We start from the raw sequence: 22,665 nt of genomic DNA, 5'->3' as shown, positions 1-22,665 counted from the left end.
AAAACAAAGTTATTTCTTCTCAAAATGGTATTTTGTTTTCAAATGACACACACAAACCACCATATGAATAGACTTTTGTAAGAACCAGTTGAACACTGGTGTGCTCAAAGTAAAACACTCTGATGAATGGAAACACTTCTTCTCCATTCATAATGACTTAGGCCTTTTTTTTGTTCAGTGTAACACTTACTACAGACAGAACATACAGAAGTGTGTTGTAAAATATTTTAGAACATTGTTTTCATACTCAAAACACACAAATACACTAAAACAATATATTTTATCCCCCCCCCCCAAAAAATACAGTGTACCCAGTGTACATCCCAACCAACACAAAGTTGCACATATAGTGGTCTACATACAAAAAAACTGAATTTACTGCATACAGTTACAGTAAAAACAATGTTTTAAAAACTCTGCTGCATCCTCTCTTCTGTTGCGGTCTGGCCACAGCACCTCATCCACATCACAAGCAATGTTTTCCCTGGCCAAGCAGCAGAGGAAATAAAGCTCTGATTGCTAATTGTGAAACTGTGTGACAGGTGTTTGCCCGTGTGATGAGTCAGTGTGCATAGCAGGGCATTTAACTTTAGATTTTGAATCACAGTGTTCCTTGTGAAAACAAGATATTTTCTCCATGAAAATTGTGCCAAATGCAGAGAATTGTGTGTAGTGTTTTGAAAAAAGTGTGTTTCAGAACTGCAATTTGAGAGTAAAGCAGGAATTGTGCTTGTGGTTTAGCAGAATTGGTTCAGGGGGTTGGTGCATGGGTTACATGTTGTGGTCATTGTGTCTCAAGTACCAGTATTTGTGTGTAAACAATTGAGAAAAACTGTAAATTCTGTAACTCTGCTGTTTCTCTTGCAGACACCAGGGGGCGCTGCTGTACAATTTAAATAAACCTGCAGTCAACAACAAATCAGAGTTTGTCACCATGCTCAGTGGGAGTGAACACATTTTTAAATCTAGTATATTCATTATTTTTTATTATTGATTATTTTATTTTATTTCATTTCAAGCATTTTATTTCTACCTGTTGGACTCTGGCAGGAATCAACAGGTTGTTGTTGAGTGTCAAACATTAGTGTTCTTAGCTGGCTTATTTGATGCCTCTTTCAAACACTCTGCTATAGTCTGATTTATGTTTGAGCTTAAACATGAAATGAAACATGAAAAGCTTGTTTGCACAGCTTTGATGAAGTTTATTAAAGAGTTGAGTCCACAGACAGTAAAATAAGGTTGAGTCCATAGACTGTAAAATAAGGTTGAGTCCATAGACTGTAAAATAAGGATGAGTCCATAGACTGTAAAATAAGGTTGAGTCCATAGACTGTAAAATAAGGTTGAGTCCATAGACTGTAAAATAAGTTTGAGTCCACAGACTGTAAAATAAGGTTGAGTCCATAGACTGTAAAATAAGTTTGAGTCCACAGACTGTAAAATAAGGTTGAGTCCATAGACTGTAAAATAAGGTTGAGTCCACAGACTGTAAAATAAGGTTGAGTCCATAGACTGTAAAATAAGGTTGAGTCTACAGACTGTAAAATAAGGTTGAGTCCATAGACTGTTAAATAAGGTTGAGTCCATAGACTGTAAATTAAGGTTGAGTCTACAGACTGTAAAATAAGGTTGAGTCCATAGACTGTAAAATAAGGTTGAGTCCACAGACTGTAAAATAAGGTTGAGTCTACAGACTGTACAATAAGGTTGAGTCCATAGACTGTTAAATAAGGTTGAGTCCACAGACTGTAAAATAAGGTTGAGTCCACAGACTGTATTTTAAAGTGGATCCTGCAGTTTCGTCATTGGACGCGCAGCAGCTGCGCCGCTGTGCGTCCGTTTATGTAAATGCGCTGGAGCCGAATATGGACACGGAGCCTCCGGAGGAATGAAACATGGAGGAGGAGGCGAACATGGAGGACCGAGGACTCAGAGCTGAGAGCCTGTTTTTCTGAGAGCTTTAAGGAGACGAGGAAGAAACCTGGATGTACCTCCGGAGGGACGTTTTCAGTGGATAAACTCGGAGGAAACTTTGTTTTTTACTTCTACTTTCTGTGCGCCGAGAAGCGCGTCGAGGTCGAGTTTGTTGTAATGCAGTGAAGAGCGACTTCTTCTGGGGGACTAAACGCAGGGCAGGGGGCTTCACGGGGCTTCAGGGGGGGCTCCAGCCCTCTAAACGCAGGGCAGGGGTCTTCAGGGGGTCTTCAGCGGGGCTCCAGCTCCAGCCTCTCCAGCCCGACGCGATGCCGAGGCTCAGCGGCGGACAGCGGGCAGAGAGCTCGGAGCTGCCGCTGCCCGCGGGCTGGGAGGAAGCTCGGGACTACGATGGAAGAGTTTTCTTCATCGACCACAACACCAGGCAAACCTCATGGATTGACCCCAGAGACAGGTATGCTGAAGGCCTGTGAGCTCTGGGATAAAACACACACACACACACACACACACACACACACACACACACACACACACACACACACATAAAGTCATTTTAATTCAACAGGTCCTTCTCACTCTCAGCTCAGGAGGAGATGTCAGGAGGAGATGTCAGGAGGGAGTGTTTGTTTCTGAGCACCAGGGGAGTGAATTCCCCTTCAGTCCCTTTAATGTGACACAAAGCTGCTGTGGGGTTTGCAGCAGACCCAGATGAATCAGATTGGTGCAGATTTGGAAGCAGTTTTTCAGTTTTGTGGCCTCTTGAAGGAGTTCCCATGCAAACACGGGATGTAACGCCCATGGTCCCCTGCTGTGCAGCAGCTCACTTTAATATTTCCCCTTCAGGTCTCTGTGAGGACTCTGACAGCTCTATGACTGTGAGCAGACCTCTGCTTTGTCTCCTCAAACAGCAGACTGCATTGTCAGCCTGGTCACCTGAGTTTTTCATGAATCTGTCTCCACAAACTTAAATCATCAGACTCATCAGTAAGCTCATTTATGACTCCCACTGACCTGAAACATTCCTGCTTCAGCACAGTGAGCTATTGTTACCAGGCTCCTCTTCCTCTCCATGCGACTCTGAAGTGTGTTGTGTTTCATAATCTGTGTGTTTCACTTCATTTCAGAATGCAACTTAGTACAGCAAGGGCTTAAAAACTCCAACTCCCAGAAATCTTTGTGAAAAAATGTCAGGAATGCTAGTTGGGCCACTGGGAAAGCTGCAAGGATGTGCTTTTGTGGGGACTGGGATTTCAGCAGCCCAGAAACAGGCTCAATCAGGCATTCAAAGCAGACTTTGTGAGATTACTGGGAATTATAGCAAGTATTTTAACTCTGCTGCATTATGAGGGAAAAGGCCGGACAAAAACAACACTCCTCTCTTTCTCTGCAACAGTTTTTCAAAGCAGATTTCTTGCAGCTGATTTCAACAGTGGGAATGTAGTAGCTGCATGTAATCTAGATAAGGAAAACCTGATTTCCTTGAAGAATCCTCCTCCCCCCTTTGCGAGTTGATTAAGCATTGTTGAGTGCAGCTGATAGCAGTTTCACAACATCTCATCATCGCCAGCGTTTTGGTCCTGCTGTGTTTTTTTTTTCTGTAGCATGACTAAAGAATGTTTTCTGCATTTGTTCTGGTGCTGCTCAGTGATTTATAGGTTATCTTGGCCAGAGGAATGTCTTCTGTCACCACCTGATACTGACTTTCCAATAAATCACATCACTATACAGCCCTAAAGCAGACTTTCTGCTAACTTGCAACAGATACAAGACGGTGTCAGCTATTCGTTTAGTGTCAACCGTGCTTTAAAAAATGTCGTTCTGTCCATCAGCTGCAGATAAAAGCTCTGTGATGCATGCTGGAGATGAATGCAGTGATGATGTGGGTTTCCCTCAGTTTGACAGCTGCTCTGTTTGAGTACAACACTCAAAGGCTGGTGGTTTAAAGATCTGGTATCCACCACGTGTTATTATTGTAGGCCTTCATCATCATGACTTGCAGGCTTTAATTGAGGGTGAAAACAGGAGCGAGTGCACGAGCCAGAGACCTGATCTGATTGTGATCAGATTATTCAGACGTGGAATCGGAAAAATGACCCGAATGTTGTTTGACTGTGAACGACGATATTCAGATACCAGGCCGGGAAGGGGAAGTGTTTGTTCTTACGACAAACCAGCATGATAATGGCTGTGTTAATAATGTTTGAAGAGTCAGATATTTAAAGCTCCAGTCAGGAGTTTTTGACTGGTTGTGAAATAGATTGAAATCAATGCTGATGCCCTTTTATGAGCTACAAAAGCAACAGCAGAGTGACAACTTCTATGTTGTCAATTTCAATGCTGCTGAGAGGAGGCCAGAGATTTTCTTGTTGGAGAAACATGTACTTGTACGTCTAAAAGGTGACCACAGGGGGCGCCAAAATCAATGGGGTTCCTCTGAGTCACCTGAAGATGATTTGATTGGCTCCTATTTAGGAAGAAAGCTTGGGCTGCAGATAAAATACAAATGTCAGCTGTTGATTGACTTTTTCTTTCTTTTCTAAGTTATATATTTTTTGCCTTTTTGCCTTTATTTGTTAGCACAGCTGAAGAGAGACAGGAAATGTGGGGAGCTGAGAGAGGGGGAAGACATGCAGGAAATGGTCGACCCGCCGGGAACAGAACCGGCAACCCCTGCAACAAGGACTGTAGCCTCTGTATGTGGGGTGCTTAAACCGCTAGGCCACCAGCACCCCATTTTTGGCCTTTTTACCTTTATTTGTTTGGACAGCTGAAGAGAGACAGGAAATTTGGGCAGTAGAGAGAGGGGGAAGACATGCAGGAAATGGTCGACCAGGCCGGGAATCAAACCGGCAACCCCTGCGATGAGGACTGTAGCCTCTGTATGTGGGGTGCTTAGACCGCTAGGCCACTAGCACCCCATTTTTGGCCTTTTTGACTTTATTTGTTAGGACAGCTGAAGAGAGACAGGAAATGTAGGGAAGTAAAGAGCGAGGGAAGACATGCAGGAAATGGTCAACCGGCTGGGAATCGAACCAGCGACCCCAGCCTCTGTACGTGGGGTGCTTAGACCGCTAGGCCAACAGCGCCCCTTTGATTAACTTTTTAAATGTTGTATTTTTGTGGATACTTTCAATGTTGATATGTTGATATTGACACCAATCCAAGCACCAGTAGCCTGGGGAAAACCTGCATCTTCCACCACGCTTAAAGCAAGGGTTGGTAGTCACTAGGGATGTACATTTTAAGTATTTTCTGTGATCGATTTTTGGAAATGTTAACGACCAATTATCGATTAATCAATAAAAAACATTATTATTCGTACGTCGATAACAATGCCAAATACGTTGTTTTCCCCCTATATTGTATTTTCTACAGCAACAAAATGCATATTGACGGTATTGAATACAGGTACATGTTTGACATGCAGAATATCAACGATGAGGCTCATAAAAATATTCTCAGCGGACATAGTCTTATAAAGTGAAGGCTGAGAATACTAACAGAGAAGTAGCTTTAAAGGTTGGTTAAAAAGAGCAATAAACTCAGGGATTGTCTTTCCCTTTGGGTGGCCCATGTCAATCATATGAAGTCGAGGCTGCTTTTCAGAAACGCTTGGTGCTTCAGGATGACGCACAATTCAATCAGTAGAATCCATTTATCACCTGTCCTTCACAAGCTTTGCACAGAGCTTTCTCACTGTCTGTTTTGACACCTCAGAATACTTCCACACAGCCGACATGTTGGAGCTTATTGCTGGCACGCATAAGCTGTCATTGCGTGCACCTAATTAACGGCTGTTAATGCACCTCGGATATTAATGGTTGCTTTCTAAGCTTTTAACTGCCAGTAGGGGAGAATGGGGTTGGTTGTCACACTTTTTACTGTTTTGATGATTGCTCATCATCAAATCATCTTTCAATAGTCATTCCTACATTAAGTTGAAGCTTAAGGTGTTTGCTTGAAATGTGTATCCCTCTCATTTTCCAACTCATTGTAACAAAGAGGCAATTAACTATCAAAGACACTCTGACACTTTGTGACAACCAACCCCATCACGGGGTTGGTTGTCACACACCCTAATGCTGTACAACGTGGATATAAACAAGCACAGATGACAGATGGTATCTCGTAGTGTGGCGTGGTTTGTCATTATTTTGTTCTAGTAAATTGAGACAAAGTTGTTTTGAAGGCTGTCTGTTGAACTCTAGCATAGCACCGAGTAACCAGCACAGGCATGTGGACATTAACCTGCAAGGAAGGCTAAAAGCTGGGGGCGCTAGTTCTGCTAGTGTTAGCCACACTCTGTGAACCAGTTTGACAAAGTGGTTGAAAGCTTGAATCGAAAAGGCAACTGGACTTGGGAGAAAGTCTTGGAGGGTTTAACTTCTCCTCTGAAAGGTCTCTTCAGTTCTGACCAGACTGGGGAAGCGCTACAAAATAGTCCAGTTGCCTTTCAGATCAAGCTTTGAGTTGACATACATGCTGTGGTCCTGTTTAGCAGTCTTACCTTCAGAGTAGTCAGTTAGTCAGAATCACAGTTTCTGTTTAAATGACGTAGAAATTAGCAATTTGGGAAGATCCTTATAGCAGATATTGCATGAAATGAGTGAAATGCTGCCACTCAGATGTGACTTGAGCTCTGTACTGTGTTTGTGGGGCAGCTCCATGGATGTAGCTTCAGTCCAGGATAGAATTTAGTCCTTTAAAAGCTGCTTAGTTGTGCAAAAAAAGATTGATCATTGTACCCACATCTTTCACAGAGCTCCCACATTCTTACCCGAAATACAGCTCAATGATTCCCTCTAACCCTACAAACCATCTCTGTGGTTCAGAGACTGTCTGATGCATGAAAACTGGATTGAATGGATCAGATCAGGACAGTCTCTGTTGTTGATCATTGATAATCTGCCGTGTGGATTTTGTTATGGATTGATTGGAAATGTTCCTCAGTCAGACGGTCCAGAACTCCAGGATTTGTTGGTCCTTTGAGTCCGACACAGACCCGACAGATGAGAGCTTGAGGGGACTGAAACGTACCTTATTTGGCGCAGATCAAACTTTTCCATATTTTGGTCACAACATGATCCGTGTCTGAAGTCAAACAAAGGCTCAGAGCTCATTCTGAAGAACCAGAGTTTGTGTGAACACAGCGTGAGGAAGGTCTGTATCCTCAAGAAGAAGAAGGAGGAAAGGAAAGGAAAGATGCGTTGGTGAAGTTGTGTCAGAACTTGTGCTGATTAATTCATTCAAATAAAACTTGAAGTTACTTTTTGTTTGGACACCTTGATGTACGGTGCAGTGCGGGGTCAGGGTGAGGGTTCAGGGATGTGCATGGGCCCGGAGTCTGCTGACCTGCACAGAGACGTGTCAGCTGTGAATCATCACCTGATCACTAAAACACGAGTGGCGTTGAGCTGAAACAGAATTGTCAGTGATCATGATGCAGCGAAACAGAGCTGTGTATCAGCCAGAGGTCATGTTTGCTCTCACTGGTACATTCGATGCTGGACGGAGATGTTTTGGTGAGGTGGCAGCGTGTAGTGAAAACTGTAACAGGCGTGTGAAATAGGTGCACAGATACCTGACGGAGCAGCTTCAGCCTGTCAGGACTTTCAAACACACGGAGGGAAACCTGGGAGCTCAGCACTTTACACACACATCATCCTGTCATACACGTTCAGTGATGATCACGTCTCTGAGGACGGTGGATACCTGGAGCAGCTCGGGGCTCCTGCAGAGAACCCGAGAACTTCTGCAGGGCTTTTTTTCGCTGCTGTGGAATGAGCGTAATGTCAGGCATGCCTACACTAATGCCCAGGGGCTCTGCTCGCTCGCGGCCCCAGACAAAGCAGCAGAACAGAGGCAGTTCCCACGTGTCTGCCTCCTCCTCTCCATCCCGGGCCCTGCAGGCCTCCTTTATTAGCTCTGTTATGCAACAGCCATGGCCGGCCTGCCGCTCAGCAAAGGGAGGCCTTTATACTTGGTCACAAAGCACACCAAATTCAATTATTCTGGAAAGGGTGAGCTGTGTTTCCAGCACCGAAAGGTTATTCACATGCGCTGAACCCCGCTGTTATTTTGCTTCCCCCAGTGTTTTCATTATGATGGCTCTTTTTTGTCTTTTGGTGGGGGGAGGTTACGAACACGCCATTGCTTGATCCAGTGTCATTTTGCCCCATGTGTTTTCTGTGTTTCTTTTTCATGAGCAGACAATGTGCTGCTCCTTAGCTTTCACCTCAGTCCTCGTCCTGAAGTTCAAACCTCTTTTCTTCCATCAGTTAGTCTGACTGGCCCTTTAATGCTTTTACGACTGATGACCCATATTTACAAGGGATGCACCAAAAATTCGGCCAACAAAAATTTTGGCCACCCAAAAGTGCATTTTTTGTTTTTTTCTGCCAAAAGACTTTTGTCACCGAAACAACACGCCCGAAACAGAATGTTGTGATGATGCAAGCAAAAACCGTGGCTGACATGTCTGCATCCGATATTCCTTTAATCGCACTAAAGCGTCTTCTAAGCAAAGAGGTTGAGACAGACCACGGAGTGAAAACAAAGTACACTCTTAGAGTCTGTCAGCACACGTTTCACTGAGATCTATTTGGATCCTCTGCACTTCATCGCAACTGTACTTGATCCACGTTATAAGATCATTACTTGGATGTGGGAATACAGCAGGGCGCAGGAGAAATGATCCAGGCCGCGATGGATGCAGCCTGGATCCATCGCGGCCTGGATCCCCTGTGTTTAGGTGCATTTCGACCAAGAGTTCCGGGGTCTTTTAGCCCCCAGAACTACTTTACCCTGAACTAACAGGTTCCTGTGCCCCCAGTTGGTGGGGCATAGGACCCTTGTCTGCGTTTCGACCGTGGGCCGAAGTCCCGGGTAGATTGTGCAAATCAGGCCAGTGAGTAAGTAAATGCACTACACCACCAGACCAGTAGAGGGCAGTAAGTCAAACACGGATGCCATTCATCACAGATGACACCACAGAAGAAGACGGGCCGGCAGGTATCACAACAGTTAGCACAACAGTTAGCCTGTTAGCATGAAGAGACTCAGCTGGCGCTGTTTTAGATGGTGCTATATTTCAATACAGATGGATTCACTGAATCAACACGTGAGAGGAGATAAGTGCGAGTAGCAAAGACGTTTCAACACGGCTTTAAAATCCTTTTTAACTCAAAAAGCCGTGGCAGAGATCGCCGGTGTTTTGGTTTAAACAGCAACCCTGTTAACTGCCGACTTTCAGCCGGATGCATCGCTCATAAACGTCTTTAGACGATCATTAAATATCTGATGAGGATATTGAATCTTAAAACTCCCTCTGTGTTTCAACAGCTGTGTAAACTCCACAAACACTGTTACTTTCAGCTGAAGGTCTCCAGTTTACAGGGTCACTTTTAAAACCGTAACACCAGGAGAGACTCATTCACGGTGGGCTGAGAGAAGACTACTGTTACAAGCTGCTAAATCAAGAGAATCACAGCTTCTTTTTGGAGAAGTACACACACATACAAAAAAGATAGAACAAATAAAAACTAATGAAAAAAGGAAATCAAGAGAATCACAGATGTGTGTGATGTTATTGTGGAAGGCGGGTGGAATAAACACACTGCGGTTAATCTACCAATCAGACATGTTCAGCATTGCAGGCACCGCCCCCCAAAAGCCCTGGGGCTTTTTGAAAAGTACTTCCCCGCTAGCAGGGGCTTTTTAAGGGGGAGATTATCTACCCCTGAACTAAATTTAGACCCTGGTTCCACTGGTCAAAACGCATGTAGTTCAGGGGTAGAGTTCCTCTGGTCGAAGGACCCGCTTGGAGACGGAGAGGCGCACAGCGCAGGAGAAGGAGAACAGAGCGCAGAAAAAAGGGCTTGTCTTTCTGAACCAGATGAGGGGAACGCACCCTCATTGTCTGATATGTTCAATGAGATCCTTGATTTTAGTGAGGTTAGTACACATTCATAGCCATAAATGCAATGGTACTAATGCTTGGCCTAATCATTTCTTTCCTGTTTTCGGTTTTTGGTTTTCGGCCTTTGTATCCTCATTTTCGGTTTTGGCCAAGAATTTCCAAATCGTGTAGAAATGGGCTTCATCCGCTTTCTTTCACACTCTGCTGATGCTGCAGCTCCACACAGCACTCAGTCTGTAGTTTTCTTGTGTGATAGTTTGTGTATATTGTGAAGAATGCAACTTAAACAGGACATGCCAATCTCAGTGGACCAACCTCCAGCTCTGGGCTGCCATTGTGTTTTTTCCTTCCACCCATCTGCACAGTCCTCATTCAGAAAGAGGGAAAATGAAGTTGTCAACACCTTCACATGTTCCAGCGCCGGTGAAAAATGTCAGGAACACTTTTACAACCTTGATTATTTGATATTAAAGGAAGTTATAACACTTTGATGTTGTCGGTAATGGATCCAGAAAGATAAAATGGAAAGCAGAGTGCAGATGAGAAGCTTGTCTGGCTTAGAGCTCACGCCTGATGGGTTGGGCTGTACGCTCTACCTCCCCTTTCACCAACATTTGCATGAAGAAAGAGAGGAGAGGAGAAAGAGTCTGTAGTGAGGTGTTAGAAAGAGGACAGGGAAGGCCAGAAGCCTGTTTAAGCTATGGCTAACCCCTGCTAGGTCAAGCTGTTCACTCTATCTCCCCCTACTAGAGAGAGATGACAGGAAGGTAGAGCCAGGACCAGACGCTTGTTTGGGTTAGGCTGTGCGCTCTACCTTCCTCTACTCCCTGATTTGCATGAAGGAAAAGAGGAGAGAGGAGGGAGAAGATGATAGCAAGATGTTATGAAGAGTATACGGACGGCAGAGCCAGGGTAGGAAGCCTGTTTGAGCTAGGACTAACCCCTGCTGGGTTTAGGCCGTACACTCTACCTCCCCCTACTCCCCTATCTGCATGAAGGCAGAGAGGAGAGAAGGCAGAGACAGCAAAGAGAAGAGGGCCACTGGATTTCAGGATTTCATGCAGAATGTCATTAATGCCACATTGAGTCTGAGACATGATTGAATGTAACTCGTAAACCAGTCCTTGGAGGAGGACAGGAGGATGGTCTTTGCAGCCCTGATGGGTCACATTTGTCACATCCAGGTCTGCTCCACTCAGACTGAGACCGGCCCTTCCCCTGTGTCCAGACGCTGCCTAAATGCGAACGCAGACAGCGCTGTCGGTCTACTTATAGGAGACCTATTTCTATAAGATTCAACACATAATTGGAGGAGCGGGTGTCTGTGAGTCTGTCAGCTGCTTCAGGCCTTCCTGTGAAATGCTGCACCAGAGAGGCTGCACATAAATGACATTCCTCCCAAAGTTGTTTTCACGTTTTCTTTTTTAACACACAAAGGAATTCAGGGAGCAACAACACTTGTGGCCTTTTTCTTCTCAGAGACTGTCTCCGTCATATTTGAGTTAAAATGGGAGCATGCAGACTTTTCTGTTATCGCCTCATGGCTCTGTCGGCTTCGTCACATTTGTTGTTTTTTTCTGGTCACATTTTGCAATGCTTGTCATTCAGAGGTCAAGCCTGGACTCTTTTTGTGGAGCTCAGCAGCTGGCTCTCCGGACGATTAAAGATGGGCTGCTTTTGGACGAGTATGTTGCAAGGTTATTATCGAAACTAACGAAATAACAAGGTGGAAAAATATTTTGGTTGACTGAAATAAAAATAAGAAACGAGCATATTATGATGAGTCTACAAAACTAACTAAAACAAACTAAAATCATAGAGAAAATGTCTTTAGTCTTCGTCTTTGTCAATCTAACTCATACATTACTCAGTATTTTAAGTGGATATTCATTTGTTTGTTTGTTTTCTGCCAGTTTCACTTCAGTTGGTGCAGTCACACAACCGAGTACATGTCCACACTTTACCTGCTAGCAGAGCGTTAATGGCAGCAAAAGTTGGGCGACAGCAGCAGAGCCCCATTTGGGATTATTTTGAATATGACTGTGTCTCTGATAGGAGGAAGTGCCTTGCAGTGGAAAGTGATAAAAAAATCCCACTAATCTTAAAGCTGGGGTTGGTAGTCAGATTGAAATACACTTTTTGTTATACTGGTTCAAATTATCTTTATGTTCCGATGGTAATCAATACATAATGTGTTCTTAAAAAAGAGGTAAAAAAAGCTGCTATCTACAGCCGGAGTAAACCTGGGAAAACACCAACCAATCACTGTTTGTGGGTCCCAAAATTTTAAACCAATCAAATCCCGTCCTGCCGTTCTGCCCGCCTCCTGCGCAGACATTTCCTGAGCATGCACTCCCCGTCCCCTGCCTCTGCTTCCCCTGCCTCTACTGACTGCCCCTCCAGCTCGACATCGGGCCTGTCCCCTCTGACCCGATGAGGTGCTTTGCTGAGGACTGTAGTCCGGATCAGAGTCTAAAAAGCTCTCACCATGGGGGCTCTGACAAGCAACAGAATTAATGACATTTAGTAAGTCCTACAGAAACGTGTATGTGTTGTAGCATGTAACAACTAGTTGAGGCGACCATTATTGTTAGGCCTATTTGTTTTGTTCTTTATGTTGTTATATAGGCTGGCCTAAAGATGTGTTTCCTGTTCATGTTCCTCATTTTATGTTAAAATGAATTAAGTTATGTAGGCCTATCACTTGTCAGTGCAATTAAACTTTCAAATTTAGTTCTGCCTTCTTACCTTTTTAAAAAGATTTTTCCCAGTAAAATACCATTGTGACAACCAACCCCATAGTGTGTGACAACCAACCCCATAGTGTGTGACAACCAACCCCATAGTGTGTGACAACCAACCCCATAGTGTGTGATAACCAACCCAATAGTGTGTGACAACTAACCCCATAGTGTGTGACATCCAACCCCATAGTGTGTGACAACCAACCCCATAGTGTGTGACAACCAACCCCATAGTGTGTGACAACCAACCCCATAGTGTGACAACCAACCCCATAGTGTGTGACAACCAACCCCATAGTGTGACAACCAACCCCATAGTGTGTGACAACCAACCCCATAGTGTGTGACAACCAACCCCATAGTGTGTGACAACCAATCCCATAGTGTGTGACAACCAATCCCATAGTGTGTGACAACCAACCCCATAGTGTGTGACAACCAACCCCAGAGTGTGTGACAACCAACCCCATAGTGTGTGACAACCAACCCCATAGTGTGTGACGACCATCCCTGTGATGGGGTTGGTTGTCACGATGTGTCAGAGTGTCTTTGATAGTTAATTGCCTCTTTGTTACAATGAGTTGGAAAATGAGAGGGATACACATTTTAAGCCAACACCTTAAGCTTCAATTTAATGTAGGAATGACTATTGAAAGATGTTTTGATGATGAGCAATCATCAAAACAGTAACAAGTGTGACAACCAACCCCGTTCTCCCCTACTGAAACTAATAAAAACTCAACTAAAACGAAGCATTTTCAAAAAATTCAAACTCAACTAAACTGAAATTGAAAACAAAAAGTCAAAACCAAAAAAACTAAAGAAAAATGAAAAACTATAATAACCACGGTTTGTTGTCTTGATTTCTTTTTGAAGACGCAGCTCGCTAAGACTCATCTTCTGTGGTCGGCTGGATGTTTTATCACACAAGTGTTTGGTTTATTTATACAGAGAAACATCACACAATGAAACATCACAGTCAGAAATGAATCCCATACGCAGCTGCATCGGGCTGTGGCGACGACTTGTCTAAATTAACACATTTGGTGAAGCAATCAAGATGTTTTTTAATTGAGTATAAACTGAGTGAAGTGCAGGAGCAGCAGATTTTGAATGTTGTGAGCTACTTAAAAGCGTGTGGTCAAGCTTGCTTCATTGTCCTCATACTTAACCATATGAAAGAATATAAAGTTTGTGCAGAGCCTGCTGTTTGGCACATCTTTGCTCACACTCGCAGCAGAGCAACAAAGGTCTGAGAGCTGCTGGGGATCAGACCAGACGAGGTTCAGCAGCACAGACTCCAGTTTCACATACCTTTCCCATGCAGCAGCCCGTCGCCGAGCACAGGCGCGTTGCTGCTGCAGATAGAAATATCCTCTGGGACGACCTAGGATGGCACAGATTATTCTAGAATTAGCAAACGTCTTTGAAAACTAAATATATTTAGTTGGGAAGTTGTGAGCAGGCGCTGCAGCGGGTCATTCCTCCACAGCTGAACATGCCTGTCATTCTGTCAGTCTCCCTTTTTTCTATTTCAGATATCCGTCTGATTTTCTGTTTCCTCTTTGATTGAAAGACGATCCTGGAGAATGTGGACATTTTTAGAAGAAAACTCGGGTCCTTTATTAATAATCCCGCTCTTTTACAGCTGGCAGAGCAGCTGGGAGAAACCAGAACACTGTATTTTTCAATGCTCGACTTGGATTCTCTAAAATGTATATCTGCCTTCAGAGTAAGAAGTATAAACTAAACATCTAGAACAATACTCAGGTGCTGTCTCAATCTGTACACATCCATTTGCATGTTTTGTTGTACATTGACTACATCATATTCGCACTTGCATGGTGCGCCTCGACATCGTCGTGTTGTTTCAAATCATGCATGTTGCACCTTTATTGGAAATGTCTGCAACATCATGTAAGGACGTTGGTATCAGGTAAAGCACTGACGCCAGTATTTCAAAGCTGTTACAGTCTGCAAATGAATATCTGTGCTGGTTTGTTCTCTCTGCTCACTTCAGTCCAGTTACCATCAGGGCGATGTTATAGAGCAAGGGGCCTCCAGCTTCCACGCTCAACATTTTGATTTGTAGGTAGGGGTGAAATCCCATGGCGTAGGTGGTTGGATAGATTTGTCGTGTTGCCGTGGTACTTTACTTGACCTTTACATATCTTACAAACAGCGAGCAACCGCATGTAGTTCTGGGGTAAAGTTCCTTCAGTCACAAAATGCCTTATGTTTCTTCCAGTGCTTCCTGCCAGCCCCTGGTGGACACTTGAGGAACTGCATTTTTTAGCTATTCTGCTTCAGCTTCCTAATACAAGACCAAAGGTTGCCGCTTGGTTATGCATCTCTTTATGCAGTTTGTGGTTCACTATCTTGGTCATGTGATCATGCTGACACATACAGATTGTCTCTAAAGATAATTTACAGCTTAATGATGAAATTACTTCTCAAGGCGTTGAGAGATGTATTGGGGTAATAAAGTAAGGTTTGCAAAGTTATTAGCTTTCATCCCAAGGGCAACATGAATGTTTGTACATGGAAACCCTGCAAGAAGCTGTTGCGACATCTTTCTAAAATTACAACTTTCAGCAGACACTGAAGGAAAGTGAAGAGGATGACAGACGTCAGGGTTCAAACACACAGAGATCCATAGATCCATGCTGTTTGCTCTGTCAGAGCCTCAGTAAACCCACAGAGCTCTATGATGATCATGCACTAATACAGTACTTATATAAATCAGTGTTTCTCCTTACATACCGACGCAGAGCAGTGCTTCACCTCAGCACACTGAAGGCGTTTTTTGACACACACATCTGTGATTCACTTGATTTCTCTTTCTTTCATTTGTTCTATCTTTTTTGTATGTGTGTGTACTTCTCCAAAAAAGAAGCTGTGATTCTCTTGATTTAGCAGCTTGCAACAGTAGTCTTCTCTCAGCCCAACGCGAATGAGTCTCTCCCGGTGTTACGGTTTTAAAAGTGACCCTGTAAACTGGAGACCTTCAGCTGAACGTGTCAGTGTTTATGGAGTTTACACAGCTGTTGAAACACAGAGGGAGTTCCTGGGAATGCAAACTAGTTTAGTTTTTATTAAGATTTCAAATTGTCCTTATCAGATATTTAATGATCGTCTAAAGACGTTTATGAGGGATGCGTCCGGCTGAAAGTCGGCAGTTAACAGGGTTGCGATTTAAACCAAAACACCGGCCGATCTCTGCCACGGCTTTTTGAGTTCAAAGGGATTTTAAAGCCGTGTTGAAACGTCTTTGCTACTCGCGCTTATCTCCTGAGTCTCTTCATGCTAACAGGCTAACTGTTGTGTTGCTCATAATAATACCTGCCTGTCCGTCTGCTTCTATGGTGTCATCTGTGATGAATGGCATTCATCTTTGTTTTACTGCCCTCTACTGGTCTGGTGGTGTAGTGCATTTACTTTTTTTTCTCCATACGTCACTGGCCTGATTTGCACAATCTACCCAGGACTTGAGCCTGGTCGAAACGCAGACAACAATGGGGGCACAAGAACCTTTTAGTTCAGGGTAAAGTAGTTCTGGGGGCTGAAAGACCCGGAACTCTTGGTTGAAATGCACCTTTAGTGAGGTGACGAATGTTGTTGATGGATTCACGCTGTCAGTGTGGACAGTTCAGTGTGTCAGGCTGACAGAGGAGTGACTTATCGCTCTGTTTGTTCCCCCCTCTCTGACTGATAGAAGTGATCTCAAGAACTTGTGGTGTTTGGCTTCAGAGTGCATATTTTGTAATTTAAACACTTTCACACCTCTTTTGTCTACTTTTAGTTTTACGACGTCTTGTCTCTGTCCTCCTCTGAATGTCATCAGATCGCTCCTCTCAGGCTCTCTGTGCTGCTGCTGCTGCTGCTGCTGTGGTTTCTGAGCCTCCCAAGACCGAGACATGACTTGGAAAAACTGAGGCTGCTGTGCTGTCACAAGACTGCGTAACAAACCAAACATTCAGACGCTCCGATTCAGATCAGTGAGAATCAAGATTGAATTTTAAAGACTGGTACTGATGTTAAAGGAGTGCATAATTAGTCCTTTCTGTTGACTTCTCATCTCGAGCTAGAGTCTGAAATAATGTGACTACCCAGTGGCAAAGCATTGATACCTTCTGAGCCCTTTTTTTTACATTCACACGATGAAGCTCTGCATGTTTGTCCTCTCACACTGAGCCCAACGTTATCACAATGTTGGTGTTTCATTGTCTGATTTTTGTGTTCAGGCGTTGAGGAAGCACAAGAGGCATGGCTTGTAAACAAACGGCACAAACTCCTCATGCACACACGCACAGAACGCTGTCCCATCCTGCCAGCTCACACACACACACACACACACACACACACACACACACACACACACACACACACACACACACAGAGTGATGTCATTTCACCTCTGTAACGACTTCTAGTAACAACAGGAGAATTATTTGTCCCCGTTACACCTCTGTGCGTTTCACTCTTTTACACAGACGATGTAAAAGAGTCTTATGACAAGTTTGTGCTTCCACCCATATGTTGCAGCGTCCACTTACGGCGGTTACTTGTGCTTTCTTCACTTGTGCACTCATTTTTCAGGAGCTCTGCCTCTGAAGTGGTTTGTTCACACGTGTCCCTCACAGCATGAAGTCTTCCCAGTCAGACGAGGGGAGTGGTGTCCGAACACTTGGTTAATCCACAGTGTAGTGTTTATAACGATGGCAGACATCTTTTCTGTTCTTGTCTTGAAACAGATTCTTCTTCTTCTTCCACCTCAGTTTTTTATTCATGACGTCACATGCTGCTCTTCCAGGTTCTCACTGGTCACATGATATAAACATCATCACCCATTGCCTTCAGGCTTGATTCCCCCAATACTTCCTGTTACGTTCCAAATAGTGCTGGGCGATATTGAAAATGATGTTATCACGATGAAGTATTTCATATCAGTCAAATATACAATAAATATCAAATCATTATTTCATTTAAGTTTAAATGCAGATTTTTGCTCTTGAGTGAAAGTTGAAGAAACCAGACAGTTTGTTAGTTTGTATCAGGATTTAGTTTTCTGATGAACTTCTTGAATCCATTATTTCTGATGGTTCTAACAGGAAGCAGGTCTTTTGTGTTAAATTAGATTTTTGTGAAGTTTTAGTTTGTAGATTCTTATTTTTCTCAGATTGAGGTTATTTCCATAATTGGATTTAAATGTACAACAAATATAAAATTGTATCCTGTTTATTAGTTTAGTAGAGTACTGTTTTGAGTTGTGCCCTCCCCTTTCAGATTACTAAGGGTTACAGGCAGAGTGATGTTGTTTCCCACAGTGCAGTGAATGCATCACGGTCGTTTGGTGTTCACTTGTCCTACGGTCGGGGTGGACATTAAACGTGTTCCCAGCAGAAGTTGTCTCTGTGCTCTTCCTTTAACCCACATCCTGAAAGTATATTTAATGAAGTGCATGAAGTTAATAGTTAAAGCTAGGGTTGGTAGCATAGACTGTAAATAAAAATGAACAGCGTTGCTCCGCCTCTTCCCGTTGTACGGTTCTGAAGCCAAAAAACCCCGCTCAAGGGCGCAGCCATTGTGCAGCTAGAGCCTGCGAAGCCACAGAATTTCTGTGGTTGCCACGGTAATTTCTGTGTCGGCTAGGTAACAACTCCGCCCTACAGCGTAGCGTCACAAAGTCCTATGGAGTTTCCCCTCTATGGCAGCTGTCAATCAAAGTAAACCTGGAAGTAAAACCCTGTTTTTTAAACTCTAATTAAAAAGAAACTTTTCAGAAACAAGAGGCCTTGAACACAAAACAGTCAAATAATAACTACATATCATCACAGCATACGGATGTAACAAACACTCGTACGACGTGTGTTTAGAGTTTTTGACATATACTGCAGCAAGCCACCAGGGGGCAGACGCTTTGGTGGAAGCTTCACTTCCAGCCGAGCGAGATGCACCCCTGGTTGGTAGTCACGTAAAACTAGCATGAGTTTGAATGTAGCATTTCCTCAGGACTCTGTCTAAGTCCTCCCCCCCTCCCCTCAGAGCTCCTCCGAAACGACGCCCCCGCGACCATATGATCGTGACTGATTCAAAACCGGTCCTCACCAAAACATTCTCATAGTGAAAGTTAAAAACACAAACAAACATGGCTGCTGTTAGCACTCACAACTGTCATGCTAGCATTATCCAGTTGTACCGGTGACATGATATCAGGAGAAAAGTTATAACACATATATAATACTGTAACAGCTCTACTGTTTGTTAAACCTGTTCAGTGAAGATGGTCTTAATTCCTACAGTGTTGACAGTCAGTGAAGGCATCAGGAGAGGTGTAGAGTGTGTGAGCGTGAGAGAGGAGAGACAAGAGGAGAAGTTCTTCAGTCATTCAAACATTGATTGTTGTTTTGTTGGTTGGTGTGATCACAGCCGACAGTGACCGGTTATTAAAGATCAACGTGTTCACGAATCAGCTCGTCATCCCTACAGCGTCCGGACTGATGCTACAGTACATCTACATTTTCTGTAGGACTTAGTAAATGTCATTAATTATTTTGCTTGTCAGAGCCCCCGTGGTGAGAGCTTTTTAGACTCTGATCCGGACTACAGTCCTGAGCAAAGAACCTCAATGGGTCAGAGGGGACAGGCCCGAGGTCGAGCGAGAGGGCAGTAAATTGAGGCAGGGGACGGGGAGTGAAATGTACGCGCAGGAGGCGGGCAGAACGGCAGGACGGGATTTGATTTGTTTAATAAATTGGACCCTAAAGGCGGTGATTGGTTGGTGTTTTCCCAGGTTTACTCTGGCTGTAGATAGCAGCTTTTTTCACTCTTTTTTAAGAACACATTATGTATTGATCGCCATCGGGACATAAAGATCATTTTAACCAGTATAACAAAAAGTGTGTCTAAATCCGACTACCAACCCCAGCTTTAACGCAGAGTCAACACAGTGTCAGACTAACGACTCTGCTTTGAGCTGGTAGGTTTTGAGTTTTCTTCAGTGTCGCTGTCGCTCGTCTCAGCTGTGTTTACATTCTGCTCTGAACATCTTTAAGCCCCGCCTACCTCTCTTCCTGCAACATGATTGGCTGTTCAATGCCGTCTTCTTCCTCCGTCTAATGTTGGGTGGCAACCCTTTTGTTAAAGATATCTTTTGGCCTTCTGGTCGTATATTTCTGGAGATGGAGATGGGAGATGTTTGGTAGAAGAGAGCTGGGTAGATATAGTCAAAGTCCAACCTGCAGTCTGCGCATTGAGGACTGTAGCCTCTGTTTATGGGACACCTGCTCTGCCGTCTGAGCCCCACAGTGATCAAACATTGTTTTCATACTCTAGATTCTGTCACAACAGTTTTTGGATCCATGCACACTTGAATAAAGACTTGCGATAGACCTTAATTGAACACCTTTTCTCAGAATCAGAGAAGCATTATCCACATTAGTTCAGATACCAGATAGATGAAGGTGTTCATTCCTCAGTCTGGAGCAGTTACACGTTTGTGTTCCCCTTTAACAGACTCTTGGTCTTGTAGTGTGTTTGCTAGCTGGTGTTTGACAGCTGCAGTGTCAATAAGAGAAGGCTGCTGCTGGTCTTTGGGACTTTGGTGTGACACGTGTCTGTGTTGTCTTGTAAGCGGGGGGGGAGCGATGTAGAGCTGCAGTGATCTGGCGTTTATTTGATTTGTGAAGAAGTTTCCAAGATGAGGTCACATGATTCATGTACGGGGTCAAGAGAAGATCATTGCAGAATACATTTGCACTCTTAAGGATTATTGTTGTTTAAAGGCCTCTAAAGTTCTTAAAATCAACTGATCTGAGTACGATAAAAACCCTTAATGCTTGATAAGAACAACTCAGTAATGTGTGATATCGACGAGGGCAGCTTCTTACTCTTTTCTCATTTTAACTTTTAACTTTAACGTTTCCTCTAAATTTTGCATCCAATTTTATGTCTGAAAGATGAGAGATTGGGTCACTCTTACAAGAATCAGTCACAGTATCTCCGTCCGGGTGTCTCATCCATGTAAAATCCAAGGTTGCAATACTAAACACTGGCCTTAACTTGCATGAAGCTGCATCCGATGTGCTGCAATTCATAGAATTTCCCTCAAACATGTGAAATGCAAAGGGAGTGAACTGAATGTGATGTATTGTTGAAGGTTTTGACAAGCCGGTGTGATTCATCATCAAGCGGGATCGCATTCAGAGCATCAAATGTGCCAAAAACAACAGATTTAGCAATCGAGCATGCTGAAGGTGCCTCAGGTGAAATGAACAGCCATGTGTGCAGATGATATCTCTTAACATTCAGTCAGCTGCCACACTGTGAACGCTTTATTCAGAGTTTTGAGTGTCTGAATTTACGACTAATTCGAATCATCGGCTTGAAAACTGCATGAAGTAGAAGTTGAGATCTGAGCGAAGTGAGTGCAGAGAGGAGCTGCTTCTGTGTCCGTCTCCTGAGGAATGTGGCGCAGGATGCCGCAGCTACTCTCTCCGGGGCCGTCCCTTCATTGTGTGCATACCTCCGCCAGAACCAGCCCTTGTGCACCGTCTGCATTGTGCGCATTCTGTGGTGGACGGGGTCACTGCCACCGGACCCCTCTTTTGTCTGTGCTGATGGATGATAATCAGACAGTTTCTATATTTGCTGCTGTCATCAGAGCGGCTGGTTCACGGCTCGCTGATGTGTGTAGATTAAAAGAGTAAGTGATGTCATTAGCTCCACACACATTCCTAATAAATCATTACAGTGTGGCAGCTGTTTAATCTCTGCAAATCAACTCTCTGTTTAAAAAGAAGGTTTAATGATACCTTGAAGCACTTTCACGTTGTAAGCTGTAACACACCTAAAGCACACTGTATCATTTTACATTTATGTCTGTTTTTATACTTTCTTACACACCAACCCGTCATTCCTTTTACTTTTACAATCTTATGCAAGTTGATACAAAAGCTCTTCCATTAACTCTGCCTCAAAAAGCTGTAAAGCTCAAGTTTTGATTTACACTGTCAGGGAGGTTTGAACTACAACAGCAGACTAGACTTCAACCTACATGATGATAATAATAATAATACCTTTATTTTTAATAGCACTTTTCAATACAAGTAACAAAGTGCTTCACAAAAATGATAAAAACACAATAAAAGCAGAGAAGCAATAAAAGGAAACAGACAGTAAAAGCAGAGACAAAACTTTAAAGATTAAAATAAATTCACAAAATAAAAGCTTTACAATAAAAGTGTGTCTTGAGTAGTGAAATAAAATGAGCGACTGACTCTGCAAGTCTGATTTCCTCTGGCAGGCCGTTCCACAGTTGGGGGGCTTTGACAGCAAAGGTCCTGTCCCCTTTGGTTTTTAGTCTAGACCGTGGAACAGCAAGCAGAGCACTGCCAGAGGATCTCAGACTGCGTCCTGGTTAATGGGGGGATAAGAGCTCAGAGATGTATCGAGGGGCGAGTCCATGTTGTGCTTTAAATGTGATTAAAAGTGTCTTAAAATAGATCCTAAAAACAACAGGTAGCCAGTGTAGGGATGCTAAAATTGGGGTGATGTGTGAAGATCTTAGTTCCAGTTAAAATGATCAAAGGTGTTGTAGATCCATGACCTGCTCCACAGGGAGAATACAAGCTGATAATTAAGAGCTACATCTTAACAAAATAAACTGATAAATTGAACAAGGCTGTAAACATGTTTATCTGGGCCTTTTAACATGGGACTTAATGGGGCTTCCTGATTTATACTTCTGCATCGAATCGAGTGTCATACCTGTCAGATAAATACTCTCTGTAAATATACATGTAGATATACAATGCAACAATTATCCAAGCAGAATTCCATATTTCTATTTTTTGTATTATTTAAAGGTGACATATCACGCTTTTTTCATCAACATATATTGGTCTAAGAGGTCCCCAAAACATGTCTTTAAAGTTTATGCTCATAAAAACACTTTGAAATCAGATTTTGGCATGCCTGAAAAACCCTCTTCTTCAGTCCTCCTCAGAACACTCTGTTTTCTCTCTGACCACGCCCCCTCAGGAAGTGGACATGCCTCGGCTCTCCAGC

The 22,665-nt window shown here is 43.5% G+C and overlaps 1 protein-coding gene across 1 annotated transcript in view; it reads left to right on the top strand.

Moving 5' to 3' along the window:
• The first annotated feature begins 1,833 nt into the window (after nt 1-1,833).
• The window catches only part of wwc3 (WWC family member 3), a 56,800-nt gene continuing 35,968 nt past the window's right edge, over nt 1,834-22,665 (top strand). Inside the window, exon 1 of the mRNA XM_034708662.1 lies at nt 1,834-2,389. Coding sequence (XP_034564553.1) covers nt 2,244-2,389 — 146 coding nt within the window. The 5' untranslated portion in view covers nt 1,834-2,243. The remainder of the gene's footprint in view (nt 2,390-22,665) is intronic.

The sequence above is a fragment of the Notolabrus celidotus genome, chromosome 2 (genome assembly GCF_009762535.1).
Source record: "Notolabrus celidotus isolate fNotCel1 chromosome 2, fNotCel1.pri, whole genome shotgun sequence".
Lineage (NCBI taxonomy): Eukaryota > Metazoa > Chordata > Actinopteri > Labriformes > Labridae > Notolabrus > Notolabrus celidotus.
Note: the sequence above shows the minus strand (reverse complement) of the source record. Positions and strands in the feature narration are given on the sequence as shown.